The sequence below is a fragment of the Brachypodium distachyon genome, chromosome 2, assembly GCF_000005505.3.
Source record: "Brachypodium distachyon strain Bd21 chromosome 2, Brachypodium_distachyon_v3.0, whole genome shotgun sequence".
Classification (NCBI taxonomy): Eukaryota; Viridiplantae; Streptophyta; class Magnoliopsida; order Poales; family Poaceae; genus Brachypodium; species Brachypodium distachyon.
Window position 1 is genome coordinate 10,011,066 of NC_016132.3, and position 18,846 is coordinate 10,029,911.

The following is an 18,846-nucleotide window of genomic DNA, read 5'->3' on the forward strand; positions in this document are numbered from 1 at the left end:
TTTCAAATTGCTTGCTAATGAAGATAAATTCTTCCTCCGTCTCAAAATTTCGTTCAAAGATCCCTTTCAAATTGCTTGCTAATGAAGATAAATTCTTCCTCCGTATCAAAATAAGTGACGTGGATTTGTATAGATTCGGGACGAAGGAAGTATCACTTTTATAAGTTGGATAATTCCTTCTGTTGGTTCTGTACTCATGCTTGGTTTGCTTCCGGGTTCTATCGGAAAATCTGGCACTATCCTCCCTCCTAGAGGATTTAGGTACGGCACCCGCATCGCATATTCCTTCTCGTGACAGGCATCAGATACCCAACGCTAACTTAACTGGGGTGAGGAGCCTAAACCATAGTAGAGTACCATGTTCCCAAGTACACATCCTGTGTTCTGCACGCAGGTGACCGAGCGGTGGGCCAACATCTGCCGGGCCACATGCCAATCTCAGTGCATAGATCGATTTCGCTGGAGTCTGAAGTTCAGTGCATAGACTCTGAACCAGCGACCGGTTCCCGTGGATGTGTGCGTGGAGCTCATGGTTGGTGTTTGGTCTACGAATCGCTGACGAAAGAGGCTAACAAAAGTACGACTTTATCACTGACATGTGGATCTGATTAGTTAGTGGGCTCACAAGTCATTGATGTTGGCCAATTGACGTGTAAAGGAATCTGCGCCCGAATACTTTTGGCAAAAGCAGCGGCCCACGACCACCACGAAATATCTTTTATTGTCTCGCCAGGCTAGGGTTCTAATAAGCGCAAGGAATTGTTCGTTCCTCCGCCTACGAAGACCCATCAAATCGCTGCTGCCGCCTTCGTTTCGAGAGCTCGGTTTGGGAGAGATCGATCTAGGAATGGAGTGCCTCTCCGAGGTTCCGCATGCGCCTCTTGACCGCCGCCCACGCAAGCGGCAGCGGCTGGGGTGGGACGTCGGCCCCGAGATCCCTCAGGTATAAGACGCGTCTTACCCCTTTGCCTCGTAGATTCATGTGTTAAAGAGTACTTTCCGTTGATTTAATTGCTCTGATGTCGGGTTGAGTGGTTTCGGTAGGGTTTTTGCAAAAAAAAAAAAGAAGGAGAGGTTTCAAAAAAAAGGTGGTCGATCCGGCAATATGTTAATTAATTTTGTTGTGGTTGATATGAATTTTAGCCTAGATGAACAATTAGTTGTTGAGTTGATAATTGGCACCCCTGTTGGTTAATTTATTATTATTTGGATCGCACCTTGGAGATTGACAACGAAACCATCATGTGATTTAAGTAGCATCCAGTTGTATGGATATTTTTTACAACCACTTGGTCATTTTCATCCTTGACATCCTTTTTTTTATTCGAAGTTGGTATCAACATGGAAAAATTGGCTGGATAATTAATTCTTTGCACTTTGTGCAGATAAAATTTTGTGGGCAGGAAGTTGCTAATGTGATCAGCGCAGTAACTTTGGGGCTCTCTTCGAGTGGTGTTGTGTCATCTCAGGTGGCCGAAGAGCTCCTTCATGTTGCTACCCCTCCTCTGAGAGAAGATGACAAGGATGGACACTATGTTTTTGCTGTGGGAGACAACCTCACATCTCGCTGTAATTACCTTGCCTGACTTTGGTTTGTTTTTGCAATTGAATAGACAGTTGGAAAGTTTTTTGGCCCTCCTTTTTACGATTGTTTTCATGTCCGCAGATAGGATTAATGCGAAAATGGGTGAAGGTTAGTTTGGTGCTTCTTCAAGACTGTTGTTAAAGCACAATGCAGAATGTTCATAATTGGAATGTGTTTTGCAAATACACCAGGTACCTTCGGTCAGGTGTTGGAATGTTGGGATAGGGAAAGAAAAGAGATGGTGGCTGTTAAGATCATCAGAGGCATTAAGAAGTACAGGGATGCTGCAATGATAGAAATTGGCATGCTTGAGCAGCTTTGTAGATATGAAAAAAGTAGATCCAGGTGAGTTCTTGGATTCACTTTTACACTTGATGTATATGGTTCTTACGTGCGCTTTAATTTCATAAGATTGCTTGTGTATAAACTGGTCTATTTTGCAGTTGTGTTCAAATTCGGAACTGGTTTGACTATCGTAACCATATCTGTATTGTAAGTACATCATTAGATTATGGCAGTTATGAACTAACCAGAAGAGATAACTCTGCTGAGCTTAAACATGGGTGAATTTACTGAATGGTGGGCAGGTCTGTGAGAAGCTTGGACCAAGCTTATATGATTTTCTACGGAAAAACAATTACCGCTCATTCCCAATTGCCGTAGTTCGGGAGGTTGCCAAACAACTGTTGGAATGTATAGCATGTGTGTGCACAGTTCCTTTGTAACTCTTACACCTCCGTTAATATACAATCGCAGATCATTCTTAGGGTGTCATCTGTTGATGACCACTTATTGTTTGATTCACGGTTCTATTAGGAAATATCTAATATGTTTTTGCTTGTTTACATATTTATCTTCTCTGTAATGTTTGTTGCAGTTATGCATGAATTGCGCCTCATTCACACTGATTTAAAGCCTGAGAACATTCTTCTAGTTTCTCCGGAGTACATTAAAGTGCCTGATTACAAAGTATACTTAAATCTTACTTATTTGACCTGAATTAAATTTATTTCTGCTTTCCTTTTGTTATTTTTAGTTACAATCTGTATATGCTAATCCTTCGCTTACAATTGATAGGTTTCATCCCGCTCCCTAAAGGATGGTTCCTATTACAAACGATTGCCCAAATCCAGTGCAATAAAGGTTATTGATTTTGGTAGCACGACATATGACCAGCAGGACCAGAGCTATGTGGTTTCTACTAGGCATTATCGGGCCCCAGAAGTTATCTTGGGTATCTTTCTTATACATATTGCAAAGTATCCTCCTTCCGCTAGACCTTTTGGTGTATGTTATTTATATTTGTGACTTTTGATGTCCTGATCAGGACTGGGATGGAGTTACCCATGTGATGTCTGGAGTGTCGGTTGTATACTGATTGAACTGTGCACGGTATGTTAGTGTGGCTTATTTTCATCAGTCATGTATTTCAACAATTGGGCGTTTTGTGTTTAATGGGGTACTGCAGGGAGAGGCATTGTTTCAAACTCATGAAAATCTGGAGCATCTAGCTATGATGGAGTGGGTGCTCGGTCCTCTGCCATACAACATGCTTAAAAGGCGAGAGTATGTTGCTTGAAATCCATCTCATTGTAGTAAGCATTAGGCCTTCTGAGCATTAATCAGTGTTCCGTGCTTATTTGTTCCATATGTGTAGTCGACAAGCTGAGAAATATGTCAGAAAGGGCCGTTTAAACTGGCCTGAAGGATGTGCTTCACGGGAGAGCATGAAAGCTGTTATGAAGCTGCCGAGGCTCCAGGTGTGTTTCATATTCTGTTGCAGTTTAAGTGTGACCATCTTAGTGTGTGAGGCCTTTGAATCTGATTAATATTCTGTGCAAGCAGAATCTGGTGATACAAAATGTAGAACACTCTGCTGGAGATTTCATAGATCTTCTGGAAGGGCTGCTAAGGTATGACCCAGATGGCCGGCTAACAGCCCAGGAAGCTCTTAAGCATCCATTCATGACAGAGCGGAGTGAGCGGTGAACTTGACATTGTCGAGACTCAGAAACGTTAACTTGGTCGGTGTCCCTTATACAGTCTGATGTGTTTTGCGTTCCAGTTTGTGCAACTTAACCCATGCATCTGTATGTATTCTCTGACAAGTGTATGTAATCATGATGAAATTGTTGCAATCTTTGATATGAAACATAAATCATCGTAATATGTTGGTTAGTTTTCTTCCCTTGGCCTGTTGTATCTTTGTACATATGGACTTAACTTGTTGTCTTAACTGAACGTCATATCTGAAGTTATTGTGTTGTTTTATCTTGTGGTCATAATAGCATGTCCAGCATATTCCCAGAACTTGGCTCCCCAAGACCATCTCCACTTTTGCCCTCCACGGCGTCCGGCACAAAATCTAAATTGGGGATCCGCTGGCTCCCAACCGTGTCCCCCTTACCAAATCAAGATAAATTTTAAAAAGGCTAAAATTTACCAAATACGTTGAAATTTGATGATATTTTAATAGTTTGGGTGAAATTGAGGAAATTGCATTAGAGATCCTTTAACTTGACAGCGATGTTCACTTTCATCCATAAACTTGCGGATTTGAAAAATGGCTCCTTAAACTTGACAAGTTGGGTCATTTTAGTCCAAAATGACAATTTCGGACCAAATTAGGACATTTGACGAGGCTGGGGGGGGGGGGGGGGGGAGGGTTGCAAAGTTGCGGCTTCTGGAATCTTGTGTTGGGCCTGAAAAAATATGGGTTCTAGCCCGCAGCTTAAATCCCTAATCCTAACCTCAGAAATTCCCAAATCTTGCCACTACTCTCCTAAAGCAAGCGCGAGCTGTGACGTCGTTCCAGTAGTCACCGCAGAAGCCATCGACGTCGTTGTTTGTGTGGACATCGACGGAGCCGCCGTTCAAGTCGCCGTCGTCTACGCGGTTCCATCTCCGAGATGTGGGTGTCGCCGGCTATGCCGTCGGCGATCGCCTCCGGCCCTTCTGTTCCGTCGCTTCGTCTCCCACGGGCGAGACGGTGTAACGGAGGAGGGCAAGGGCCCAACGGTCTAACACGCAACGAGGGAGGGGGTTTTCTGAATAAATCAAACATGCCGCCTCTTCTTAGCACTGTCTAGACCGCAGGTTATAGGCCAAAAATACGGGGGGTTCAATGAAAGAAAACAGCAACTGCAAATTTGCAAAGAAGACCCCCCTCCACAGGCCAAATCAGATGCCAGAGTAGCCTAATTTAGACCGAATTCGTCAATTTGGACTATAAGTGAACCACATGCCGAGTTTAAGGAGCCGTTTTTCAAATCCGCGAGTTTATGGATGAAAGTGAACATCGCTGCCAAGTTTATGGATCGCGCATGCAATTTTCTCGGCAAAATTTATACAATATATGAAAAAAAAAAAACTAGCTACTCGTTGCCGTTGTCCACCTAGGTGTCATCCCACTCCTCGTAGTTGTCCTACTCCTCGTTGTTGCCGCCGTCGTCCTCCTCCTCGTTGAGGTTGATGGTGAGCAAGAGCTTGCTCCACCTCCTCCTTTGTAGTCCACCCTGGACAACGCCATGGCGTAGTCATCATCGGTGGCAGGGACGATGGCTTTGCTCGCCAGCTCTGCCACGCATTGGCTCGGAAACTCCTCCGGGTCGTCGGTGAGGCAGAGCTCTCGTGCCGTAAGCTCGTAATCCAGCAGTGGCGTCCACGCCAGAGCCTCCTTCTTCGGCCGGACGAGGCGGAGGTGGCCGCTGGGAGTAGACGGGCAGCGTGCTTGTGGATGATGAGAACGCGGTCGGAGCGCACGCGTGGCTTCTCCTTGCCGGGCGCGTCCTTGACCCGGAGCGAGGACGACGACCAAGAGGAGGAGGAGCGCGGCTGCCCTTGGTGGCGTCCAGCCAGCGGGGGCGGTAGGGGCAGTCACCCGCGGCGATGTGTGCCATCACCGCGTCGAAGGTCTTCTCTCCTGCGCTCCCCACCAGAGCCGTCGGCCGGCGGCGTTGAAGGTTGCCGGCTCACTGTCTGGCTCCAGATAAAGCAGAGAAGACAATTGCTCGCCAATGAAAGGTTCTAATTCTTGGCAATCTCGACTGATCTGCACAAGTCAAAAGTGAATTAGATAGGCATGAACATAATTCTTGGCAGAACACAGATTGGACCAAAATTAAAACATACAATGTCTCCATGTTGCATGATTCAAATTCATAACTATATGTTGCATTTGTCAGCTCTAAGGAACCATCTCCAACTCAGTTAACAGTTAATAGTTCAGTTAATTGTTAACAGTTCAGTTAACTTTTCAGAAACTGTTCTCTGAACATGAACAGTCCATGCTAGAGAATATTGCAACAGAGGACAGCAGGAGCTTAGATGTTGAACTGGTCTATAAAAGGGCAGCCCCATACGACTGAAATATTTCAAGCCAAAGCATATGATTCAGCTCTGAAAGTAAGAGTTGTAGGAAACTGAACTCTTCCATGTCTCAGACATCTCTTCAGGAGTTCAGTTTTCTCCACATCTTATCTTTAACGCCGTCTAAACTGGTTGCAAGCGCAAAGATTACACAACAGTATGCTCGCTTGGCTTGGCATCACAATCAGAGAATTTGGCAGATGAATTTGAGGGTTGGATGGGACCAAATCAGTTAGTAGTACTACCAATCAATTGTTGTGGTGTGGTATGATGGCATGCAAAATTCAGAGCACAAGAAAGTCAGTCAGTTAGTAGTACTACCAATCAATTGCCCCACAAATAACTTGCTCCTGAAACTCGATTATCCAGAATTCAGACATGATTTCCTCCCAGAATTTCTTTCTTCAAATCGAAACAATTAACCACCAGTTGGATGAGAAAGAAGAAAGGAAATTGGGTGGTGAGTAGAGTACAGGGCAGAGCAGAGCTTTACCTGGTCCAAGAGGGCATCGGGGAAGGAAACGCGGGTGTCACCGGCGGCGGAGATCCCAGCGGTGGGGGACCATGGGCCCGCCTTCTGGGCAGCGCGGCGGAGCGGAGTACTTCAATCCTTGCCCCACGCGTCGGCGCGGCCGGCGTCCAGCAGCGGGACGAAGAGAAGCAGGAGCAGCGGCCGCGATGCAATCTTCCTGGCCTTTCCCTCTGCTCCGCTAGCACCGCACCACGAACCCATCGACGGAAAAATCAAATCTTGGACAGAGGAGTGGGAGCAGCACGGGGAGCGTGAGCAGCCCGGTGGAGCTAGACAACGAAGGTGGAGCAGCGCCGGGGATCTATCCGTCGGGCGAGGGGAGCAGCGCCGGGGATCTGTGCGTGCGAGCGGAGCTGCGGCGAGCGAGTGCTACGAGGAACACGAGCCCGCAAGGAGGAAGATGAGGGAGGACTGAACAATTATGTCGGCAATTTGTCAGGGGGGTTTTCACAAAATTGACCGCGCGACATCCTTCTCTAGACAGAGGTAGTAATACAAGATATAACGTTTGCTTTACATGTTGTCTTTGTTACGGCAGGAGTGTGGCTTTTGAGTAGGCTCCTGACTTGATTTTCTCGGCTTTCTCTTGGCGGAATTCGTGGAGGGAGATGGATCCTAATGGAAGGCATACATGGAGACAAAAATACCAGATTTGATGTATCATACTTAATGCAACCCTAATATATTGTGCAACTTTTCTTTTGTACTACTCACTCCGATCCATAAAATGTGTCGTCCACTAAGTACAAAATTAATACTAATTTAGTACAAAATGGTCAATATTTTTTTATGAATCAGAGGGAGCAATATATTTACAAAAGAACTCTCGTATACTAATGAATTGTGCAACTTGCGAAAAAATAGATTTGTATTCAAAAGAACTTTGTAAAGATATATTCTTTTACTATATATAATACTGCCTCCGGCCGAAATTACTTGTCGCAGATTTAATACAAAGTTGTACTAAATAATTACAGCCGGAGGGAGTAGCTATATATTTACCTAAAAACTATGCTTTTAAACGTGGGGAAGCAGCGGAATCAACAAAATAATTCTTGACGAGCTGCAGGTAGCTTTTCTTGTCAAAGTAGAGTTATTGTAGCCTAGGTTGGTCTAGGAGAATGCAATCCCTTTCAAAACCATGTAATAACTATTTTTTATGAACATTGTTATCTTCTTACTTAATAAGATCGGCAGAGTGTCTTGTGTTCATCAAAATTAAGATTATATAAGATGCTGGTTGTTGATGCTCTCTGTCAACTTGCAAGTTGGCAGATTGCCGACTGACAAAGGGCATGCGTTGTGTTCATCAAAATTAAGATTATATAAGATGCTGGTTGTTGATGCTATCTGTCAACTTGCAAGTTGGCAGATTGCCGACTGACAAAGGGCATGCGACGAACTATCAAACTTCCCCCCGCATAATCACAGTTAACCAATGGAATTAGTTTTCAGAATCAGGAAGATTAAAGTAGTAATTTAGTTCAAAACAAAATAAGGCACGGATGGATCAGAGCTGATATATCTACAATCATATACCCCCTCCGATCCTAAATTATTGTCGAAATATTACATGTATCTAGACGCTTTTTAAGAATAGATACATATTTGGACAAATTTGAGTCAAGAATTTAGTATTAGAAGGAGTAATTATTGTCCTCTCAAAACAAGAAGCCAAATGATTATACTTAGAGAAGGCATAAATGAGGGTTAGAAAACAACAGAAACTGCTGTTGCTACGCTTACTCTTTAAAGGAAAAACAAAATCAGTAGTGGAGCTTTTATCTACGTAGAATAGATTTTCTGCAAAATTTCTATGTATTTTCTATTCATGTGAATGACTTCAATTCAAGATGAAGCTATTGCCATGCACGCATTCATCTGAAAGACATCCCACATATTCTGTTGCAGATTTAATGTCGGTGCCTTCTGATTTCAGCAGTGGGGTCCATGAAGCATCTCCTCAGCCATCACCCTACAATGCTACAACCACCAACACAGGCACTAGCTAGAACCTCCAAGGTTATGTAAAAAGTGTGACGACATCTCTTCTGTACCCCCTAACAATCAACATCCGTGGAACGTTCTCTACGAGCAGATCCATGTATTCCATGTAGCAGTAGGCTGGGTGATTCAGTGGTGGCGCTGGGAGGCTCACTAGCACAACAGCTGCCATCCTGGAATGCTTAAGGATAGTAGCATTCAGCTTCAGCATCGTGTAGAGGAACTTGTCCACCTTCTGTTCATTAACCACGACTTGCTTGCCACCCTCCATCAGGGGGCGCCCTTCTGTTTGTGCAGTTTCCTTCAACTCGGAAAGGTATACTCCTATTCTGCGCTGCGCATTTGTAAAAGCTTCTTGAGGGTCATCCTTCCAAGAACCACCACCGTTCTCAACGTGTGCTTCAAATGATTTCATAGTAATGACGATAACCTCAGCTCGCATCCTAAGATCATACAAAAACTTTTTGACGTCAGCCTTTAGCTCCTCAGCTTCGTTGTCCTCTTCAGCTATGCAGAAGACCTGAATCTTGCAGCTCTCAAAACTGTCTTTGGTGAGCAGGAGCTGAGACAGCAGAAGCATTAATCCTCCATCCCTGACAATCCAGTATAGGTCAATGGTCCCATACTGTCTCTGGTACTCATTAGGCCACTCATCAAGTCCTTTGACGGTGACAACTGCTTTGTTAGCAATAATGCAATCATTTATAATGCCGACAAATGTTGATGGTATTTGTGTCAGGTTCTCATGGCGCCAGATTTCAGGGTAACGCATAACAACAATGTTTGGCTTTAAGTTTCCCAAGCCCATTGTCTGAACAATGCTGCGAAAACCATCAGACATTGAGGGAGCAACGATGATCTCCGCAACACCCTCACAACGCTTATAGTCAATATAAGTGCTTAGATGACGGCAGGCTGTTTTTGCATCCTCAGCTGATTCATGATAGTCGCCATCGATTATAGAGACAAATATGGACATACCACGACCCTTTTTCTTCATGAAATTAGCAAAATCTGCAAGCTTTGGATGGCAAGGGACATTTTCTGGAAGTTTGCCCCAAGGGCGGCAGAATATGAGAGGAATAGGGTACCAGTTCTTTGGATGAACTTGATTTGCTGCAACAAAAATAGTCAGAATTATTAAGCATGGTGATTAGATTTAGTGAGGATTGTTTGATTTCGTTGAAACGGTACCTCCCAGCGACCGAAGACTTCGCAGAGCCAATTGAAAGTAGGCACTCTTAAATCCATCTCCCCAGTCTCCAGCCTTCCCTTTTAAGCTGACGTAGTAGTAGATGAGGCTTGCAAGGGCAAGAGAGACCACAGTAAATGCCCAAGAGATCATAAACATGATAACTGGTAATGAAGAGGGGGAAATCATCTGTTAGCAGCTTGCACTTTTGAAAAATATTCAATACATGTAGTACAACTTAAGGGTGCAATTTTCCAGTTATAGTGGACATTAGGGTAGACAAAAGCTGTGATGCATGTAATGTGAAAAGGTAGCTGACATCCTCTTACCATTAAAAAAAGCTGGGACAAAATTGCATAAAATAGTTTCTTAAGCACTTTTCAGCATATGACTTTGAGCATGGAAATGTCCATTTCTGTATACTTGTTATTATAAAATTAAAATAATTATATGAATGGAGAAGCATACCAATACAAAGCAATGCTCCGATGAGGGAAAGGCTCCAATGGTGAAGTTTCCATCGGGGACGCCAACTTGGAGCATCGAGGAGGTCAAGCAGAAAGCAAGACAAGTTGACACCAGCATAGCACAGAAGGAAAAACATAGTGATAGTGGGTGTAATGAGATCTAAGTTCCCAATCACAACACAACCAATACAGATGAAGCTTGTAAACAGAGTTGCCACATGAGGCTCGGATCCTTCATAAGCCTTAAAATAATTAAGAACAGGAAGAATGTCATCATTTGCTATCGCTGCAAGTAGCCTTGGAGCCCCTGTTAGACTCTGTAGTGCAGCACCTAAAGTGGACAGGATAATACCAATGTAAATTACTGCTGGAGCAGGCCAAGCGACTGTAGCAGTTAGAAGCCTGCGTTAAGCAAATTAGTGAGCCACATGAACTAAATACCAACTTACAGCAATGCAAGATGTCAAATAATTAAAAATGCATAACAGCGGATTATAGCGTCACACTAACAAAAAGATCGGATCAGTTGTTCGCTAGGTGTGGAACATCATATTTCTTAAGCTTGTGAGCTATCAACCTCTCTCTTAACTCTTGCATCAGACATGCCATAATAATGCTCATGGTGTCACAGCCACTAGGTAACATATTATCAACATTCATAAATCGAGAAGGTTGATGGTGCCAAGAAAGCTCAGACCTGTCAGTTAGAAGCTCTTCTCTTGTAGCCAAGGCTCCGAATAGAAACACAGACAGTATATACATCACAGTAGTTAAAAGGGTAGCATTTAATGTTCCAATTGGTATTGATCGTTGTGTATCTTTCAGTGAAGCGGAGCGGTTTGAACCAGCCATGATTCCTGTAACAGCTGGGAAAAAGAGACCTAACAATGTGCTGAAAGAAAAAATACAAAAATATTAGCAAGTGCAGATTAAATAATAAATGATATAGATTTGGCGCTATTTATTACATCACAAAATAGAACCCATTTAAGTACGAGAAATGAGCATCACAAACATGACGCACTTAAAATCCCAATATATAGACCCATTTGGATCAGGAACACCAGCATTATTTGTACGTTGGTACTCTGCACTCCAGTTGTCACGAAGTGTAGCCATACTCAACCCAGTGATTCCCTCTAGGTAAAACAAAACACCAGAAATGATTTAGCACAAAATATTGAGAACTAGACATAACAATAAAGAACTACTTACTTGAAGCGTTGAGCTTTGGAGCATTGAGGACACCGATGTAAATGCAGAGTATTGAAAAGAGTACTGGTATTAAGAAAGCAGGGGCAACTTTGTTGATAATTTTGACACCACCAAACACAATAAAGCAGAGCAGTATGGTCACGATGACGCCATATATCTGGAGGTCATGCAAGCTTGGTGTTGATATAGTAGTTGCACTACCTACTGCATTGTCGATCACGGTGACCTTCTCTGCTTTTTAGAATTGCTAAAGTTAATTCAAATAATAAATGACAAAAAAAATCAAAACTTCGATGCTGAAATATACATTTATATAATACTACAGAAGAAAGAACTTGGAAAACTACCATTGGAAAGAAAGAAATTTCCTCCGTACCACTCCAAAATTGACATAATCTGTTCATACCACTCAAACAAAGTATCCAATTTTTCTTTAATAAAAAACATTTCATTTTCCTGCTTACTCCAAAACTGATTTAACTTTTTTTTTGAGGAAAAAACTGATATAACTTTGTTCATACCACTCAACCCATTTGAATACTTTTATGTTCACAAAAAATATTGCTCAAGCCCTTCTTGCGCCCTGAAATTTAGATGTAGGTAGTCAAGATTTGGGGAAAACTGGCTCAAGTCAGGCATATTTTGTGGAGCTTAGTCCATATTCGTAAATAAATATTTGCAAAAGGAAAATGGTCATTTGGTCCGATCTAAATTTCACCCTCCAGGGTGGTAATAGCCATAACAGGTATGTTGAAATACATTGCTTACCTCTCCATCAGCTCAACCTTTTGGGTGAATTGGTTAGGAGCATCCAATTCAATATGATATCAGATCAAACAAGTCATGAGTTCAAGACCTGGCCAAGGCTTGATTAATAAAAATAGTTGCGGCTTACATTGGTCCCACGTCTATGGCTGGAGGAGCCTAGACGCAAGGGGAAGTGTTGAAATATATTGCCCACCGGGGGGTTTCTTTCTAGCTTTGCCCCCTGTTCCCAAAGCTAGTTGTACTCTTTCTCTACTTAATTGAACGGCAGAGCTCCTGCCATTTTCCTCAAAAAAAAGAAATGTATTGCCCACCTCTATCCATCAGCTCAAGTTTTAGGGTGAATTGGCTAGGAGCATTCAATTCAATGGTATAATCTAGGAGTTTTGTCCTATTAACTAAGCATTTGGTAGTTTTATTCAAATTTGGTATAGGCTACATTATAAAAATATATAAGCATGGAACCTGTACTTATAAACATAAACCATGTCTAAGATATCGGCAGTTACATGTGTCATTTGCAGAAATAGGCAGAAAACTTTAGGTGTTTGGCATTCCAAACCAAAATGTGAAAAACTAATTGATCTGCATAGTGGATGTTTAGAAACAAACAAATAGCAACTGCACTGTTTAGAGCTATCAATAATACAGCACCTTGAAAAAATCCAGCAGAAGGAACAGCATCCAAAAAGGTTTCTACAGCTCCCAGCACATACCTGCGAATAGCTGTATTGTGTTAACAACACAGCAGCAGATCATAAATTGGTAATGAATCTCATGGAGAGGGAAGAGGCGTGCCACTCATGAGAGACAAATGAAGCAATGATAGCAATTTTTCAAGGGAATAAATCATTGAAAGTTGCAGTTGCAAGACCTGCGCTCTCAGTGAGCACACGAAACAAATGTCATTTTCCATTCTACAATATTCTTTGTAATTCTTTTGGTCCACAAAGAACTTTAATCTCTCTTCATTAACCTTAACATAAAGGCCTTTTTATCTTAAGATAGTCATACCACCGTATGAATACTCTATGTATAACAGGCTGTACAGGTCTAGGGGTATAAATGCACATAGTGGGGCCCAAACGGGGTTTCACCGACCTAGATGGGATACATCCCGGGTTCCTATGGAAGCCTTGCAGATGCTTGGAAGGGGGATACGACTTCTACTCGAATACGAACTAGACCAGTTGCTTCAGTGTACCCAGGGTCCTAAGGGACTAAGAGTTCTTCAAGAAAAGCTTGTTGAGCCAGATCGCACCTGCCTCCTCCAAGGGAACTGAAAAGATATCTGAAGTCAGGGTCAGAAACGCAAGGAGGAATGGCTGAGTTCAAGGAACTCATAGTGAAGGTACTTACGATAGCCTTCATGGTCGGGTTCTTGGCCCGCGGGATGCACCCACGCAAGAGAAGTCCTAACTCGGAGTGGAGATAGCTGCCGGCGGATGAAATTATCCGCGACATGGTAGCCCGTAAGGCTGCGGCTCTTGAACACAGCAATCTCCCTCGCCATCTGTTGGAGAAATTCAGCGTTGTCGAGCCACTTGGTCCAGGCCTTCGCCTTTTAAGGGGCCACGTCGCGGGATGCAGGTTCCTTACCCGTGCACGTAGCGACTACCCACCTTCGAGACCATGAGTCCTGCGAATCCCTTAGGCGCATGTCGATGTACTTGATCGCCTTCTTGTTCACCAGACACATGCTGCAGCTGTAGATGACTTGAAGTTTGTCCTTGACAAATCTCTTCATCACGAAGAAGTTCTGAAGGAGGTTAAGGCTGGGCAAGATGCCCAGAAACGTCTCTTACAAGTGTGCAAAGATGGCAAGTGCGAGGATGGAGTTGGGCAATGGATGCACCAACTGCACCCGGTAGAACCTGAGCACCTCGGAGGTGAACTCGGAGAACAGTAAGCCCAACCCGTGGGAGAAGTGGTACAGCATGACCACAATGTCATGCGTGTCTGGTGTCGGCACGACTTCCATTGGGCCTTTACCAACCTGGGTAAACCTGTGTCGCGAGATCCCTGGTACCCCGAGCGTATCCCCGTGTTCAAATAAATCACATATGAGAATTGTACTGTTGCGAGGCACGGATATTTTATTATCCCTCGACACATGCAAAGTTACTAACATGAGGGTTTCAATCCCGGATAGTTTGGTGCCTATTCTACCAATATTCCACCCAATTTTATTACATATAACTGCAGTAACAAGAAGAAAACTAGCATTTCTAGGCAAATAGGTGCAGTAGAAAGTCTAGAATACGATATCACGAAACCTTTTGGCCAAAACGAAGCTTGGAGAAACAGAAATCTTAGGAAGGCCACCATCAAGTAGTTGGCATGTTAATGCAGACTTACATAGCTCCAGCTACTGCATTTCCAAGGAAGAAACACAATCCAATACTAACTCCAACTTCTGGACCAAGTGCACGGCCAATTAGATAGTATGGCCCACCACCCTGAGAAACAAAAAATAATTTGCATAAATACATTTGGTGTTCTTTTGTGTAGTTCAGCAAAATGAAATGCAAACAACAAATTCTCTTCCAAATGATCCAGTGAGAAGTCTCATCTTGTTGATCTGAAAATGGTTGACTGGGAAAAAAGGAAGTCCAAGTCTAGTATTTAAGTACGGAGTAGTAGATGGACCTCAATGGATGTATAAATACATATCTATTGTTTCTAAATGCCCAATTTTCAAATACTCAAAATAAATTTTACTGTCTACTCAAGGGTGAGGTGTTTGCCTCTCTATCGTGCCTGATAAAACACAAACAAGTCATTCACAGATGAGACATGTAGAGCCCTATTCGAGATCTGTCAAATACTAGAGATATTCAACATACCTTCATTGCCCCGTTCGTCGCAATTGCGCTTAATGATATTCCAGTTAAGAATGTGCATGCACCACAGAATGCACATAAAACAAGGGACTGCCATATGCCTCCCATACCCACGATCCTACAAGAAAAATAATGAAAAGGTTATTGCATTTAACATTAACATATGGGTGATCCTATATCTTACCAAAAGCCAAGTGAGTAACACAATCAGAATCACTCATCTGTCAAATTCAAAGACATTTCAAAATCCACAGTTCACGGGGGTTCAGCCGTTGTTTATTTCTAAGAGTGTAGTGAGTTGCATGAACAAACTTCAAATGCCAAGTCTTAGGTATAGAAAATATCAAACAATATGAAGCATATGAAGTTCCTAAAAGGGAAATATCAGAGGCAACGGTTCCCACAACGGATATCAATATTCGCAGTTTTAAACCAATTTTTTAAAACTTGGTTATATATATAAACAGGATATTGTGTAGTAAATAAATACTTTGTAAATGTTAAGTCAAGGCTGTTTGATACAAATGACACTTGCATTAAAAGGGAAAGATACAACTATGACTTCCAACAGGACATCTCATGCTGCAGGAACTAGTTCAAAATGCACAACAAGAAAATAGGGGCAAAAGTTTACCAAGTGAACCGAATATAATAGATTATTCCCAAGATGTTCTGCAAGCATGGCACAAAGACACCCATCATTGTACCAAGTTTAGGGTCAGTTTCCTGCATACCAAATAAAATAAATGTAATAAAGATTCAAGAGTGCTGCCTTACAAAAAATGACCAATTAAAGTGAAATAAATCAAGAGGACCAATAGCAACAACTAAACATAACTTGTCTAGAAAGTAAAGAATAAATGAAATGTAGAGCGATTAAACCTCGAAACTGGGCTCGAAGTAGAAAACATGGAAAAAAACGTTGGATAATTAATTGGAGAGAAACAAACCTTAGGGCGTCCAATGGTAATACCTACAGCCTCACCATCCGTAGGACTAGCAGGTACCTGAGCTGATTCTCCTGCCATACTGTTCAGATTCAATCAGACTTATAGCATGGCCCCAGAAATGTGCACAACCAAATAAAATGTGTAAGCTTCTAGTGAGTTCCTTAAACGGCACATGTTTAATGTAGGGATAACCTTCCAAGTTCTGATTAAAACGAGGCAAATCCATGCAACAGGTGATCACTGACAATACCTCTTAAGTCCCAAAATATTGACTAACGAGTCAAAACCGAAGAGCTCAAGCTTTGAATCAACGTGAGGTGCACTAGATGTACCATGACCATTTGAAGAAGACACTTGCATTCTTGGATCCATACTTCTGTTAGTAGCAGGCTTATTGTACCTATAATATCGATAATTAGATGTGTTACTGTTTGCATTTCTGATCAAGAAACCAAATATTTTCCTTTCAGAAGTCATAACTAGATAATTCAGGTAGCAGGAAACCAGTAGCTCTTCTAATACCAATGCTCGGGTAGAGGCGCTGCTCAAAAGAAAGGCATTATTCTGTACCAATACATCGGTTACCAACCATCTACCCAACTAACAATATTCCTGAATAAAAACACTGGCCCACGATAGCTCAAATTATGAGCACAGACAGTCACCCTACAGCAATTTCAAGTGGTGTGTTTCATTTTGAGTTACAGTACTATTTTTGAACCAAACTACAGTAAATCACAAATCAAAATATCAAGAATGTAATACCTCTGGGTTCATTAAAGGAAATAAACAGGCCGATGATCCGCGCATAGGTCTGGTGCCCAGCCCCCGCATGCATATAACGAACCACACGGAACAGAACCCACGTGAGTGAAATGCGCATCATGGCATCACCTGGGACACGGGCGGAGGACCCGGTAGGGCAAGGTAGGGCGGCCGCCCTACCTTAATTTTTGCCTCAGTTACGAATTGGGGAAGATTACGACGGGGAACTAAAGGGTTGTGCCCTCGTGGGGTGATGGGTGGGAGGTCGGGACCGAGAGAATCGAATGGGAGATATAGATACGTACGGTGGAGGAGACGAGGCAGGGGTCTGCGGCGCCCGGCAGGGAGGGAGGGGCGGCGGCGCTCGCGCGCGAGGAGGAAGACGAGGGAGCCAGCGACGGGGAACGGGGGGGCGCGGCGCCCAGGCGTAAGGTAAAAAAAAATGGTTAAATTTGGGCCAAAACCAGTTGAGTTCACGGGCCTGAGGTTGAAGCCCAGACACGGCATAGGTGTGGCCTTGGGCCGGCCCGGCCCAATTATTTTATACACAATACATTTATTATTTTATACTTTTTATACTATTCTTAATGTAACAATATCTTTGCTGAGAATAGTTTTGTTTGCTATGTCACATATCAACTTGATCTTTTTTGTGTGTAAGTATCGAGATGTTACTAGAATAAAACATATAAATACAGATCAACAGTTATAGTAACATGAGTTGACAATCCATATCTATTTGTTATAGCCTTGTATGAAATATTAGATTACCAAAAATACGTAGCACAAAGGTCATAATAAACACACATTCATATTTTGGTGAGGTATTTACAAAAAATATAACTATATGTTTGCTACTGATCTGTATTTCTATGAGACTTATTATAACCGCCTTGTTATTAGCACTCGTAAATATTGAATTGATTCCCAGAATAAATACAAATTCACCTATTCAAATATTAAATGTTGAAAAATACAATGTCATACAAATTATTAAAAAACTAAAAAAACAAAATACATTGTTGCAACCATAAATAAATATTAAATATTATGTGTATGGATATTAGTTTGCCCTACCTCAAATTTTTTTTGTCTTTTGCCAATGATCTGGGCGGTACGGAGGAGTCGGACTCGATGGACGCCATCTGGACGCGGCACGGTCGTGCGACTCCACAGCGCGGTAACGTTGTTGCGTCAGCTTCGGCGCCTCCTCGTCGACACCGCCACCTGTCCACCGGTTCTCCATTCCTGAAGGATTAGCGAACTGTACTTCTGCACGGCCAGCGGGATCAGTTGTAGATTAAGGGTTCGTTAGGAGAGGGCGTGGGGCTAGGAAGTCGGGGCACTGCGCCCCAATGGCGATTCATTAGCATTGGCGCGATTTTGGATATAGATCCAGTGAAGGTTGACGGCGTCGGGTGGGATACAGCGTGTGAAAGAGAGGTCGCCAACGGCGAGAGGCGGCGGGAGAGAGGTGAGATGACACAACGAGAAGTGGCCGAGAAGAACGGGGGAGACGCGGAATAACGAGTGGAGTTTACTAAGGATATTTCTAACAAGTTGGGCCCACATGTTAGATGACACATCGGACGAACCCGACTCGACCCGACCCGTTAAGCCCCCAAGCCTTCGAACAACAACAAATCGCAACAAATCGACGTTGATCATGCTAGATTTCAAAAAAGCGAAAACCCTAACTCTACTTGTCTCCTCTCTCTAACCCTAACCTACCGCGAAGAAACACAGGCACAAAAAGGGATAACTTACTCTAAATCGGCTGCGGGGTCCCTCCAATCGACCTTCGGTTAACGGGTCGGGTTCGTCCAACGTGTCATCTGACATATGGGCCCGACTTGTAAGTAAAACGGTCAACTCACTTAATCACGTCATTACGGGCTTGTTGTTACATTGTGACCGAAAATGTGTGGTTTTACAAGCAAAATAGCAAAAGGGATGCTTGCGTGAAAGACTGTCACAATATGTATGGTTTTGTGAAATTTACTCTAAAAGGCTGACGTTGTTCTATGGATGGTGCATGGTCCAAAAACCGGACATAATAAAGCATCCATTTCTATAAAAATAATATACCGGATAAAACTAAAACATTTTAAGCGCTCAACACCAGCAGTCCAGCAGCACGAATAGATCAAACTGACCCAA

The 18,846-nt window shown here is 42.9% G+C and overlaps 2 protein-coding genes and 1 long non-coding RNA gene across 15 annotated transcripts; 1 reads left to right on the forward strand and 2 right to left on the reverse strand.

Moving 5' to 3' along the window:
* Window positions 1-702: 702 nt before the first annotated feature.
* Window positions 703-3,839, forward strand: LOC100832860 (serine/threonine-protein kinase AFC2). 3 transcript variants are annotated; one of them, XM_010232524.3, is made up of 12 exons: window positions 703-943; window positions 1,386-1,569; window positions 1,667-1,693; window positions 1,777-1,930; window positions 2,029-2,077; window positions 2,173-2,287; window positions 2,463-2,554; window positions 2,663-2,819; window positions 2,913-2,977; window positions 3,054-3,145; window positions 3,243-3,345; window positions 3,431-3,839. In XM_010232524.3, exons 1-12 carry the CDS (start codon window positions 848-850, stop codon window positions 3,572-3,574), a joined length of 1,278 nt encoding a protein of 425 aa, XP_010230826.1. In that variant the 5' UTR covers window positions 703-847; the 3' UTR covers window positions 3,575-3,839. The 3 variants fall into 3 exon arrangements, with proteins under 3 accessions (XP_010230826.1, XP_003567590.1, XP_024314964.1); XM_003567542.4 differs by having other exon boundaries at window positions 705-943; window positions 3,054-3,151; XM_024459196.1 differs by lacking the exons at window positions 703-943; window positions 1,386-1,569; window positions 1,667-1,693; window positions 2,029-2,077; window positions 2,173-2,287 and having other exon boundaries at window positions 1,781-1,930; window positions 3,054-3,151.
* Window positions 3,840-4,786: 947 nt separating this feature from the next.
* Window positions 4,787-7,151, reverse strand: LOC106865988. The gene is made up of 2 exons (XR_001405957.2): window positions 6,447-7,151; window positions 4,787-5,636 (listed from the first exon to the last, which is right to left on the reverse strand). It is a non-coding gene; the product is annotated as an uncharacterized LOC106865988 (long non-coding RNA).
* A 914-nt stretch (window positions 7,152-8,065) lies between these two features.
* LOC100827761 (cation-chloride cotransporter 1) lies at window positions 8,066-17,123 on the reverse strand. 11 transcript variants are annotated; one of them, XM_024459197.1, is made up of 13 exons: window positions 16,992-17,123; window positions 16,254-16,321; window positions 15,922-15,992; window positions 15,606-15,697; window positions 14,975-15,089; window positions 14,487-14,587; window positions 12,783-12,844; window positions 11,364-11,594; window positions 11,173-11,287; window positions 10,846-11,040; window positions 10,150-10,550; window positions 9,684-9,845; window positions 8,066-9,605 (listed from the first exon to the last, which is right to left on the reverse strand). In XM_024459197.1, the coding sequence occupies exons 2-13, from the start codon at window positions 16,291-16,293 to the stop codon at window positions 8,509-8,511; spliced, it is 2,682 nt and encodes an 893-aa protein (XP_024314965.1). In that variant the 5' UTR covers window positions 16,294-16,321; window positions 16,992-17,123; the 3' UTR covers window positions 8,066-8,508. The 11 variants fall into 11 exon arrangements, with proteins under 11 accessions (XP_024314965.1, XP_014754727.1, XP_003565703.1 ...); XM_014899241.2 differs by having other exon boundaries at window positions 15,922-16,000; window positions 16,172-16,321; XM_003565655.4 differs by lacking the exon at window positions 16,992-17,123 and adding an exon at window positions 16,687-16,979 and having other exon boundaries at window positions 15,922-16,000; window positions 16,172-16,321.
* Window positions 17,124-18,846: the final 1,723 nt, after the last annotated feature.

Coding starts and splice junctions, on each gene's coding strand:
- LOC100832860 (XM_003567542.4), top strand. CDS start 848: ATGGAGTGCCTCTCCGAGGTTCCGCATGCGCCTCTTGACCGCCGCCCA. Junction 944..1,385: donor TCGGCCCCGAGATCCCTCAG/GTATAAGACGCG, acceptor CACTTTGTGCAG/ATAAAATTTTGTGGGCAGGA. Junction 1,931..2,028: donor TATGAAAAAAGTAGATCCAG/GTGAGTTCTTGG, acceptor TCTATTTTGCAG/TTGTGTTCAAATTCGGAACT.
- LOC100827761 (XM_014899241.2), bottom strand. CDS start 16,293: ATGGATCCAAGAATGCAAGTGTCTTCTTCAAATGGTCATGGTACATCT. Junction 15,698..15,921: donor TTACCATTGGACGCCCTAAG/GTTTGTTTCTCT, acceptor TTTGGTATGCAG/GAAACTGACCCTAAACTTGG. Junction 12,845..14,486: donor AATGCAGTAGCTGGAGCTAT/GTAAGTCTGCAT, acceptor AGCTATTCGCAG/GTATGTGCTGGGAGCTGTAG.